The 12,127-nt window shown below is 41.0% G+C and overlaps 1 protein-coding gene across 4 annotated transcripts; it reads right to left on the bottom strand.

Annotated features, from left to right (window-relative positions):
* Window positions 1–1,264: 1,264 nt before the first annotated feature.
* Window positions 1,265–11,867, bottom strand: myl1 (myosin, light chain 1, alkali; skeletal, fast). 4 transcript variants are annotated; one of them, XM_015358611.2, is made up of 8 exons: window positions 7,725–7,831; window positions 7,089–7,113; window positions 6,816–6,843; window positions 4,011–4,154; window positions 3,108–3,281; window positions 2,567–2,644; window positions 2,074–2,116; window positions 1,265–1,678 (listed from the first exon to the last, which is right to left on the bottom strand). In XM_015358611.2, exons 2-7 carry the CDS (start codon window positions 7,098–7,100, stop codon window positions 2,088–2,090), a joined length of 465 nt encoding a protein of 154 aa, XP_015214097.1. In that variant the 5' UTR covers window positions 7,101–7,113; window positions 7,725–7,831; the 3' UTR covers window positions 1,265–1,678; window positions 2,074–2,087. The 4 variants fall into 4 exon arrangements, with proteins under 4 accessions (XP_015214097.1, XP_006636363.1, XP_015214096.1 ...); XM_006636300.3 differs by lacking the exons at window positions 7,089–7,113; window positions 7,725–7,831 and adding an exon at window positions 11,606–11,867; XM_015358610.2 differs by lacking the exons at window positions 7,089–7,113; window positions 7,725–7,831 and adding an exon at window positions 11,606–11,867 and having other exon boundaries at window positions 1,265–1,485.
* Window positions 11,868–12,127: the final 260 nt, after the last annotated feature.

Here is a 12,127-nt window from a genome sequence, read left to right as displayed (position 1 = left end):
AGCATCCTGGATACAACTGTTGTAGGTTGTAAAGGGAGTCAAAAACCATACCGAGACAAGCAAATCTCTAATTTATAAACTGATATTAATAAATAAACTGTGATGTTACACATAGAGTTAGTACAGTAGGTTTGATTAAATACTGCTGACTACTAACAAACTTACTGGGTTCAAACCCTTGAACCTTGGTCTTACTAGTACTTTCTAAATTCTAAATTCTAAATTAATGCAATGACAGGCATATACCAAATAAGTATCATTCCGGTTAAGAACATACTGTAAGAAGGGTTACAACGACAGGGGAGTGTGGCGGGCCAGTTTAAGTAGGGGTTGCAGTTACAGGAAATTATCTCTAGAGTTAGAATATAATTCATGCTTAGAGTTTGATATTTTAAGAAAACAGCTTTATTTGTGTTACACTTGCCCTGTGCAAGAAGTGACTAGTTACATTAATTTATTATCAGTGTACAGTCAATAGGGGATGTTTGGCTGTTGAGTGTCTTGGTTTGTAAACACTTGAGTTAATTAATAACAAATCATTTACAGTCTGAACTTCCCAATAAATGCAAATTTCCTCACTTTGAATTCACAGACTGCTACTTTGATAAAAATCAACTATTTTTTATATTGTCAACATTACCTATTTCCAGATCTTGAGTCTGTGTTCATGTAAAAATACAGGGAAAAATGCATAGGCCCAGAAAATGGGTCTTGACTCTATAGAATAAGATTTGGTTGTGTCTGAGATTTGTGATTTTTCTAATTGAAAAATGTATAGCCACAAAGGACCCAGATATGAATAAATCGCTGAGTGCAAAAACACCAGGCCCACCTTCATTAAGGGCATTTTCAAAGATTCAGAATTTCCCTGAAATCTACAAAATTATTTTTATGAAACAGTGACAATTCGAAAATTCATTCCACAATAGTGTCAAGTCTCATCAGTCACTTTTCTGGACTTGTGAACCAGTTTCACCATTGCTTACTCTGAGGCAGGATATTGCTGTGATGTATATTGTAGAAGTAAGGGGTTCAGATGCAATGCAGTAACATAGCAATATGGGCAATAATGCAGTTAATAAAGTAAAAATAAAGCATTTGTCAGAGGACATCTGCATTATTGCTGTGATGATACTTAAATGGAAGTCAGTTGTAACTTGTGTGGCCCCTCTTTAATTTATTTGTCGTGTTCTATATTCAGTGCATGCAAAGCATAAGAATCACAATTTTCTGAAAAAGAAAAGGCACCAGACTTCACCCGGAAAACCTTTTTTTAAAAGTTTATTTTGTGAAATTACATTACAGAGAAAATAAATTAAGACTTTGAGGAGCAGAGGGCATTCCGAGTGGATTGCAGCACAATCACAGGCTAAAGGTGTGTGCCAGAGTACTGCTTGTGAGTGGACAGAGGGTGGACAGAGACCCTCACAGGGGAGAACGGTCTTCGTCCACTGACACCTCAGTGAATGCTGCGTGACTGTTGTCCTGGGGCAGCAGGGGGAAGAGGGGGATGATGTTGGGTGAAGGGATCCAAAAAGGAAAACAAAAAGAAAAAAAAACAGAACATATCAGAAATACATCCCATAGTCCTTTTTTTCCTTTGTTGGTCTACAAAATGGTGAAGTAGATGTCCTGACACCATTGGGTCTTCAGATATAGTTCCGCACTCACACCAGTCCTGAAAGGGAAAAACAGAGTTAGATCTGGCTTCAGGATCCTTGCCCAGAGGGTTAGACAGCTGGGGCTTCATGCGCAAATGAGAGACAGAACAGCAGAAAAGCTCTGGGTAACTTCCATTAACAGCCAACTAGGGGCAGAGCATGGCAAAACTGTTTAACTGAATAAGCAATTAAGTAAATGGCATAAAATAAAATCTTCCCTAAGAAGATACTTATGAAACCAAGAAAATCAAATCCCTCCATTTTGTAGTTGTTCATTCTATGGCTGGAACTCCACACAGCAGAACCGATCGGGACCTTTTCACGGCATTGCCTGTCGCCGATTCATCAGAGCTAGATTTCAAAAAGCGGTAGGCTGTTGGAGGGCATGCTGGGAAAAGGAGAGCAGACGTACCTCTTCAAGTTGCTTTACACGGACATGATGTGCTTGACGAAGGCTGTGGAAGAGTGAGGGGTGGAGAGAAAGAGAGTGAGCAGTGAGAAACAGTGCTTTAGGAAACTGGTGAAGTGCTAAGAGTGTTAGCAGGCAAGAAAGCTGACCACACAGTGAAGGTCATAGATAGTGCTGATAATGCAAAAAAACATGGACTACATCCTGTATGCAGTGTGCAATCAGTAAAAAACAGTGGACACCACCACTCCAGCAAACAATTAACAGAAGATTAATAAAATAGCATATGGCTTTGTGAGCTAGAACACATTTAAAATGAGGTCTGCAAATTATTTAGGGTTATATTTTTCACACTGTACAGGGTATCTGCCAGGACTTGGCATATAGTATTCTCATTTGTAACCTGTCTATCTCACTTGATTGATAGTAACTAATTGATCTGGCTGGCTAGCTTGTTCCAGACACCCACTACTCATAGCGTGTGCTGGGAACTAACCCTCGTAGTTGATGCTGCCGTTCTCATCTTCCTGACCCTGCAGCAGAGTGTCCACCTCACCCTCAGTCATCTTCTCACCTGAGGAGAGTCACAACAGCACTGTTTCACATGTTTCCTGTGGTGCAGACGGGGGGCCACAAAACCTGAATCGATCAGACGTGTTGCAAAGAGCCAGAAAACACATTTCTAACTCTTGAAGTGAAGTTGTACAGTTAGTTTTCTGCACTTAAAATATATCTGATGTTTTGTTGCTGATGTAATTCGTTCTTTCAAAATGCTTCTATGTGACCATGCAGCATAAAGTTCAAGAACATTAATGGCCTTATTCAGAAAAAGTTTAATATATGAAAAGGGTTGACTTATCCAATGATAAATCTACCTATGAGGTGCACGGTGTTACATAAGAACCTTTTGTGCCTTTGGTATCTTTTCCACCATCATAAGGAGGGACAGTTTAAATTTTTTTAATAGAATGAAATTAATGTGCTTATGAGAATGCTAGGTAGTCTCTCCAGATGGGCCAAAGGCCGGCGATCCTCACCCAGTGTGGTCAGGACAATGCGCAGCTCAGCACCCATGACAGTGCCGTTGCCCTCCTTGTCAAAGACACGCAGACCCTCAACATAGTCTTCATAGCCACCCTTGTCTTTGCTGTTGGCCACAGTCTGCAGCATGGGCAGGAACTGATCGAAGTCAATGGCCTTGGCATTCATTTCTGCAGGAGATCAGAGTGAGCAGGGCTGAGCCCCAGGTACTGGGAGACACATACAAACGGGCTGTACTGGAGGGCCTTGTTGCCCAGCAGATTCAGCAGCGTCAACCACAGCCCCCTCTGGGGCTTGTCCCCTATTAGCACTTTTAGTTCACAAGAAAGAGGCAGAAAGTTTTTTTTAAATGGCTGATAAAGGGCCAGGTACTTTGTTGCAGAAAAAAAAGAACTTCCTGAAGCATGCTAGACTATGCTTTCTAGAAGCATTCTAGAAAAATACATTTATTGGCACAAAATAGTATATATATATGCATTATATGCTTTTTTCTAAAAACAGCTTTTATATTTTAGTGCAGTTTTTGATTAGTGACTTTAAGAAGAAAAAGTTTCAGTGCCTTTGCCTCTGTGGCATATACAGTATAAAGGAAACCATCAACTTTCTCACCTTTTACTATGAACTGTAATGTAACACAGTAAAATATTGTAAAATAAGAATTTTCCTGTGCCACGCTAACACAAAGCTCTTATTTTTAAGAGAATGTTAAAAACTCTGCAATAATATGTAGTACTGTATATACAGAGCTTTATATAATTGAATGCAATCAAATATGCAACTGATAGTATCAATACACTTGCACAGTCTTTTTATTTTCATAGGATATTTTCCAGCAGTATTATGCTCCAGTGCTGTGACTATGAGGCTGATGTGTGAAGGTCAGAGGAACACCCACTTACCCTCGGGGGTGGGGTTACCCAGGATTTTGTTCACGTCCTTGTTGGTGGGGTTCTGGCCAAGAGCACGCATGACATCAGCCACCTGGTTGTAGGCGATCTTGCTGTTGCCTGTCCTGTCAAAGAGGAGGAAGGCCTCTTTGAAGTCTGGAGGGGAGGAGAGATTGGGAGAGAACAGCACAGGGTGGCATTAGTAAGAGACATCCAAGCGTATGGTGAACCTAGGAAAGCACGCAAACGGCCAAATTCACAGACCACACAACCCAGGTACCCCCAGATACTCCCACTCAGAGGGGAGGCCTGGCTGCAGCCTTCTAGAAGCTCAGTCATTGTACAGACTGGGTCAGGCTCATGACCAATCACTGCTGTCTATGTCCCACCCTGTCATCACAAATAATTTCTGTTCACAGTGCAATCCACAGTGTGAACTGTGAAAAAAAAACACGTTTAAAAAAATTCTCAGATATCCATCATTAAATGCTTTGCACTGTTTGACTTTTTAAGCATACTTTTTTTTTCCAAATTAAAAATGCTCTTTTTTTTCTCAGAAACCAACACGAAGCACAATACACTGTGGTGTAAATGCAAAGACATACTGTAGCTGCCTCTGTGCTTCTGTTTCACTTTACTCCCTCTAGGAGGCTGTAACCCACTAGACCACATTATAGGATTATTGAGAACACAAACCCAAAAAACCCACAGTTTGATTTCTAATCAATGCTTCATTTCCCTTTGAAAAATAAAAAGTATGCATTACAGCTTAAATTATTTTATCAAATCTAGCAAACCATTTTCAAATTTAATTTTTCCTTCAAATATAACATTTCCACTCTTGATTTTCATTTGATTCAGTGTTAAGGTCAAATCATACAGTATATTGGTAAGCACTGACTGTGACTTCACATAATTTATTTTGCTGTCCAAGCACTGGTCTACAGGCCAGTCTCTGTTGTTTATGTCACACCCACAGCTCCGGGTGGACACCTCAGCCAGGATATAGCTCTTTGGTGAAGAAGGGAGCATTGTTGAATGCAAAAGGTCACATATGACCATCAAGTTCAAACAGCTACAGTTCTCCTGAGTAACGAATATGTCCCCACACATAAAACAATAACAAGTTCTAAGTTACAAAGTCCAATTGGATCATTAGTGAATATTTTTATTTTTACTCAGAATGCCCCTAAACAAAAACAATTAGCTCAAATTCTTACAGAATCAAACCAGTAAGACTATAGTAAGTTCAGCAGAGCATAGAAAATGGCACACTGCCAAGCTGTGCACTAGTTGACTGTGTCCACTACATCCATATCTTTCTTCTGTGAACAGACTAGCGATGCAAGACACTTTCTCTTTTACTCATCTCCTCATTTCTACACACAGCTGCGGCTCAAGTGTGCAACATACTGTAGATGTGACAAGAAGGAGGTATTTCTATGAGCTGTTTCAGGCGCTAATTTAAAAGTGATCTGAGGAAAGATTAATGGGACCCTTCGATTCCAAAACATGGCAGCTGTTCTCCACCATTCTCTCAGGAGGACATTTTAAGCCGTGACTGGGAATCAATCTGTTCCACAGGGACTAGCTCCTTCCTTATAAAGCAAGTGATATCTTCCACCTGATCCTCTTTAAAGAGGAATGCTGACTGGAGGGTAACTTAAACCCCAGCACCTGAACTTCCATACTAGGCTCTGCATCCTCCCTATATGCCTGCAACAAGTGGCTCTGTCCATACAGGCAGCAAATTATACAGCTAATATTACTAATACCACAATCCTGTTCTGTGCAGAATGTGTAATTATTGCTCATCATCTGCAATGTACAGCAAAGGTTGCAGAGAACTCTACAAAGCTACAGGGCACACACCAGCAGTCTTGCTCCAACCCTTCAGGAAGAGTTTGTCCTGTCCCTGTACACTCTAACTCATCCTCTGGAGCTTAGGACAAGCCCTGTGGCATTTATGACTAGTGGTCCTTCAGCTTAACAAGGCCTGTTTCAGCATTATGGAAAAGTCTCCAACAGGCAATGAAAACTGGAACCCAGTAATCATCAGCAAATAACTTCTCATTTCCCTGGTTTCTCGGCTTTCTGTTACTCTTTGAATGAAAACCAAACCAAAAGATAGATACAGCAGTACCATTTTGCACGAATATTGCCTGCCATATGGCAGCTGGGCTGAAGAACTCTTTTAGAAACACGCACAATAATGCATTATTTTTTGCACATATCAGACTGAGTTCTGGTTTTCCATTTTAATGCTCCCACTCTGTTGGTATATGTTTCATTTTGCAGAACTTTGGGGGGCTGTAATCTGGATTTGTCAGGTTTTGTCATTACTTTAAAATACAAAACTATTGAGTATAAATTAAATACTCAAGAATTTATTATTGAAGATTTTTATCACCTGCTAAAACCAACAGTCTGTGGTTATTGTTCCTACTAAAGTTTAAGCATACCGTCTTGGACTTTAAATTCTGTTGGGCCTTTCATGATTTTCAAGATGTTCTGCATGATGAATAGGTATACATTTTACATCTAACCATTTTCTCACAATTGATACTAAAGAACCCCTGTGATCCAAAAAATGCACTTCACTTCCTTTTGCAAAGACTGATATAATAGGCCTGAAAGATGAATAAGCAAGGAAAGTTGCTTACATCATCTCGATCTAACAATAAAACCATTTCATTTAATCCAACCTCAATTTAAACTAAGAGGCCCAACTTCAGATCACACTGGTTCTTTAGCAGGCTTTTAAAACACAGCTATACAACTGTGAAGTGACACCGACACACACTGATAGCAACTCACCTTCCTGCTGTTCTGCGGAGAAATCGATCTGTACAGGGCAAAAACCAACCAGAAAACATCTTAAGCACCCATTTAACAACCAGTGGACCCATGGGCACTCTCCACCCAGAGCCAGACAGAAAAGGCTTGCTTGCTGCCTGGCTCAGGGGGCCAGAGCCCAGAGACACAGAGAGAGGCTGGGAGCAAACACCCTCTGAGGCTTCACAAGCAGACCCAAGCCTAGGTGGCCCAGAACTTTGCGCCCAACCTAAACCAGACCCCCACTGCACTTACCAGCGATCTCATCAGCAGAGAAAGACTGCAATGGAAGGAGAGAACAAAAAAGAAAGATAGGATTTGTGTTACCAAATGCACCAAAAGATCTGTCACTTCTTCAGTCAGAAATTGATTGTCTCAGTGTTCGTCATTGATTTTATTGCCTGTTCTTTTAAAAGCATTTGAAAGACACAACTAGTTAGTTATGATATTGGGGGTCGCTATATGTGACCATTTTTTACACGAGGCTTAAAAAAATAGCAAATCAAAATGTATAGGTGTGCTTCTTCCAACCTGTGTTGTAAAAATTTTAACAAGTAATTGTAACATTACCCTGGTTATTAATTGTTTTAGATTAAAATTCGTATTAATTAAAAACTCTTAAATTACAATCCCGGGTAGAAACAAAAATGTTTGCTAGTATTTAAAACATGTCATTATTATTATTATTATTATTATTATTATTATTATTATTATTATTATTATTATTATTATTATATCCCAAAATAATCCTGTGGTTGCATTGATCGGTTTAAATTCCCATTCAGAAAACGTTAAATCCCTTTAACAAAGCGCAGATGCCGAAAGCTGTCTGTCAAAGTGAAGAAAAATCGCGTCGCGGCAGCGGAGTTCAGAGAAAGTCCCGACACACACCATGGCGAATGGCTGGAGCAGGCGAGCCGAGGCAGGAGGCAGAGGCCGGAGGCAGGAGGAGCGACTGTGTCCCTGGAGAGTGGTCGTCTTCTCCGGGCTGAGCCCTTCTTATTTATCCGGGGGCCGTGACGTCACGGGGGGGATCAGGTAGCCGCAGGGGAGTTCTTTAGCTTTCTTAGGGCAAGGAGAAAGTGGAGCTGCCGCCCCCTCACCAAGGACCGGCCGAAGGGTTTGGGTTATTTTTGGGTTGTATGGGAGGCCACAGACAAGAACCTTTGGTCTCGGTCAGCAGATTTTTTTCTGGGAACGCACAAAGTCTTATTTTATTTATTTTTTTTCACCCACGTGTGACAGTTTATAAAGCCCTGGGCCTTCCTCTTGCTTTGTAGATCCGCTTTTTTAAAACGTATTTTTGTAATGCATGTACGCGCTGAATGGTTTTAAAGAAACCACACGGTTTAAGAAATAAATAAATCCAGGGCTTATGTTGTATGGGCTTTTGACGCTCGATAGAATATACACATAGATATGTCTAACATAAAATAATTTAAAGGGTTTATTTTAAAAAAAATATTCGACATGCCGCCAGTTTGAACGAGATGTATTTTCATGACCGCGCTTTCAAGAGATTCGCATTTTGCCACCGGCGAGCACGAAGAAAACGACCTCTTATGGACAGCGTGTGGACGCAACAGGACGGTCGGAGATCAGACACTGACACTCCTGCCAAGACTGCGGCCTGCTCCCGGGGACGGAGATTGACATCCAGGCGTGCGTCTTGGCTTAAAATAGAGCTGCACATCAACCGGGGAAATGAGTAAATACTTGTGTAGAAAACATTTAGCTATTTACTGGTAGAAGATGAAAAACGAGTAATAAAGTAACAACCTCAAACTTCGTTTTCAATTCGTTTTTCAACTGTCAATTGGCAATGTATTGTCGTGTCTAAAAACTTTTAATTTAAAACAACCTGTATTTTACGTTATGGGTACTTTAGTATGGGGGATATCAGTACTACTATACGGACATTTTTGGTCTACGCCAGGGGTTCTATACTTGGGGTGCACGCCCCTTTTGGGGGTGCGAAACGTGCCGTATTTATTAGAAGGTAAATCACTTAAAAGCAGAAATGACTTCAGTGATTTTTGATAAGGGGTGCGGAGAGCACATTTTGAGAACCAAATGGGGTGCAGGCTGCAGTTTAGATGAAGAACAACTGGTCAACGTTATACACACACACCAGCTTCAGTTGTGTTTTTATCCGGTGTGTGTTTTAGGAGTGGTTCCTCGAACGTCTTTGCTACAAAGTGAAAGGTGCACATGTTCTAAAGGGAAAAGGTACACGCCGGGAAGTGGGTGCAAATGACGATTTAAAACCACATATTTCTGTGTGGACTCAGTTAAAGAAACCAAAGGCTTTGGAAGTCTGAATTTCCTTAGTCGTCTATTCTCCGTCATCCCCTCTTATTATAGCTGGGACGTTCTTCCGCCATCAGTCATGAGACAGCTGGTAGCGCACCTCAGATCTCTGTAGGGGCTTCAAGCTAGGTGAGTCAAGTCAGCTCCGGCTTCCGGTGGAGATCGTAGTCCTTATCAATCAATCATTTGTAGCACCATGAAAGAATGCAAATAGTTCGTGTGGTGTATTCAGACGTTACACGTCTATGTATACCCAAGCAAATGATACTCTACCAATACCGGTTTCTTCGCTTTTTCTAAGAATTGGCTGCAAGATGCTGGGCGTTAACCGTGACATTTGGATCTGTTGGTGCATTTGGTTTCACCCCGACTCCTTTATGGAATTTAAAGGCAGTCCAGCTTTCTGTGCCGGTGAGCTGCAAAAGGTAAGTATAACTTTACAAAACAGTTCATTTGCAGGTGCATTGCTCCAGCCTCTGTCTGATAAAACAATAAAGCTCATAGACTTGGCATGCACAAATGCAAACGTAGATATGACTCTGATATTGATTATTAGATACAAAACCTAAATGTAAATTAAAATTATTTTTTTTCGAAAACACAGTAGAACAATTAACATCATAATACAATATCAAGAATAAAAAAATAATCATCATCACAACAATAACAATAATAATGAATATGGCCTCTTGACATGCAGCACTGACAGAGTGTATAACACGTGAAACTGACCCACTACATCATGTCAGTATGTTGGATGATAATATAAAGTCGACGAGATCAGTTTGCCTCGTTAGCCAATTACCCCTGGGCGCAGGGCTCAGTCATTGATGTATACTTGATCACACCTTGGTCAGCTGCCAATAGCTTTTGGTTTTCAGCCCCTGGGGCTTCATAGCATGAAAACTATTACATCCTTTTTGTCTCTAATTCACGTTAAGCTGACGGCACGGTGTCGCGGCCTCGCGAGTGCAATTAACACTTGCAAACTCCTCATTCGGCGACGCGTAAACAGTCCACGCCCCCCATATTTCCATTGTCCAATGACGGCGCTGCCGGGGAGGGACAGAGACCTCTAGACGGGTATAAGCGGGTGTTGGACGCTGTCTGGGAGACAGAGAGGAGCTGTCCGCAGTACTGATTGTGCAGCCTCTGCGGCTCTGGCTGTCCAGAGCATCCCTCTCGAGGTCTCGTGCCACGGACACAAGCGCGCGCACAGCCCTTTTTCGTTGAGCTTGAAAACCCGTATAAGTAGTCAGTATTGACTGAAAACAGAAGTTTTAAATGTATGTTTTTTTTAACAAGATTAACAAGCTGACCCTTTAAGAATCTCTCATTTATGAAATGTTTACTTCTCAAACTGCAAATAAAAATATTTTTTCCCAAAGTACAATGTATACAATTTATATAACTGTAAATTAAGATGGTCTTTTACGAACTGACTGAGAAATAAACTATATATTTTAATATACGGTCAAAGTGATTAAAAACGAATGCTACAATTTTCCCACATGCTGCTTTACGGCTCGGGGAATTCCTATTTTAAATATTCTCTTAAATATGAATACTAATGTTTTTAAAACGGATACAACAAACTGAAGAAAAACCAAAGCCAAGTAAATCCAAATTAAAAGGCAGAGTGAAAGATGACTGCTGGTATTTGAAATACTGTGTTTTTCCACAACCGGATGTTTTTCCAAAACGCTTAATAAATCATAACGTTCGAGTTCTGTTGCGCCAAACTGGAGTATTTTTTTAAGTTACTTTAATGCAAATGTTAAATAGTTCAAACTGTTGCAAAATAATTTTGACGTTGAATTGAATAGCAGACATTAGTACCATAAATTTTCGGACACACATTTGTTCTTTGATTTGTACTCAGTGTGCCTTATTTTAAAATGCCGTTATCAGTCAAACGAAATTCAAACATTTAAGGAAGTGCTTGTCATCTATCATACTTAAAAATTGTAGTTAAGAGTTGTTATCATAGGTACATATTCCAAATCAACATTTAGTACATCTCCAAGCATCTCAGATTCTGTTTTTGTTTGTTTTAAGGTAAAGTTAAAAACAACTCCTGTCAAACCAGCATACATCTTATGATTAATTTACTTACTGTGTTTAATTTATAGTACTTTTGTTCAAAGTGTTTTGTTCAAAACGACTTTTTTGAGGCATCTGATTCTCGCACTCCCTCAATTCGTCATCACAATCACTATGCTAATTCGGGACGTTATCTTCTAGCAAGACGCGGGACAGCCCGTATTCATTTCAGCGCGTATGATAGCAATTGTGACATAAATGTCCATATTCTACGGAGAAGAATACTTCTCGGTAGCGATAAGAATTCACTACGGGACGGGAAAATATGAAACCGTGGAAATGAAAACAAAACACAACACACGCTCGGGATCACGAAGTTGCCCGGGGCTGAGGGGACCCGGGGAACAGCGAGCCTTTACCTTGACGCTGGACAGGTCCAGAGGTTTGGGCTTCTCCGGCTCTGGTGCGGCGGCCGGGGCGGGAGCGGGAGCAGCAGCAGCCTTAGGCTCTGCTTTCTTAACGTCCTTCTTAGGTGCCATTTTTTTTTGTCTACAGCCGCGTTAAGTACTTGAAGTGAGATGAACAAAGAGCACGAGCAAAGATCCCTGCCTGAGGAAGTCGAGGAGGTGGAAATAGCAAGACGGATCTACAGCCCAAGTGGCTTGGAGAGAACTCAACGTGTTAGGCGCTAAATGGGAGTATATATATTTCACTTAGCGATCGCTCCTGTTTTACCACATGGAGTAGGATTGGACGACATACAAAGAAGGGTGGGTGAGATGGGGTCTTTTTTTGTGCGCTCGGGCTATAAATGGAATATGGGCGACTCAAACCGGGCCAGCAGGGGGAAAGAGCCCGGCGTTGTTTATTTTAAACTGAAAAGCGAAAATCAAAAAGGAATTTCTGAGGGGGTTCGGTGACACCTCGGGTTCGTGGCTCCC

This window comes from Lepisosteus oculatus, chromosome 12 (assembly GCF_040954835.1).
Source record: "Lepisosteus oculatus isolate fLepOcu1 chromosome 12, fLepOcu1.hap2, whole genome shotgun sequence".
In the NCBI taxonomy this organism is placed as follows: domain Eukaryota; kingdom Metazoa; phylum Chordata; class Actinopteri; order Semionotiformes; family Lepisosteidae; genus Lepisosteus; species Lepisosteus oculatus.
Note: the sequence above shows the minus strand (reverse complement) of the source record. Positions and strands in the feature narration are given on the sequence as shown.

What these genes read in the sequence shown, in the direction of transcription:
- myl1 (XM_006636300.3), bottom strand. Translation starts at nt 11,725, where the DNA reads ATGGCACCTAAGAAGGACGTTAAGAAAGCAGAGCCTAAGGCTGCTGCT. An exon ending in TGGACCTGTCCAGCGTCAAG is followed by an intron (nt 6,844 to 11,605) that starts GTAAAGGCTCGC and finishes TGCCCTGTACAG; the next exon opens with ATCGATTTCTCCGCAGAACA. An exon ending in CTCCGCAGAACAGCAGGAAG is followed by an intron (nt 4,155 to 6,815) that starts GTGAGTTGCTAT and finishes CCTCCCCTCCAG; the next exon opens with ACTTCAAAGAGGCCTTCCTC.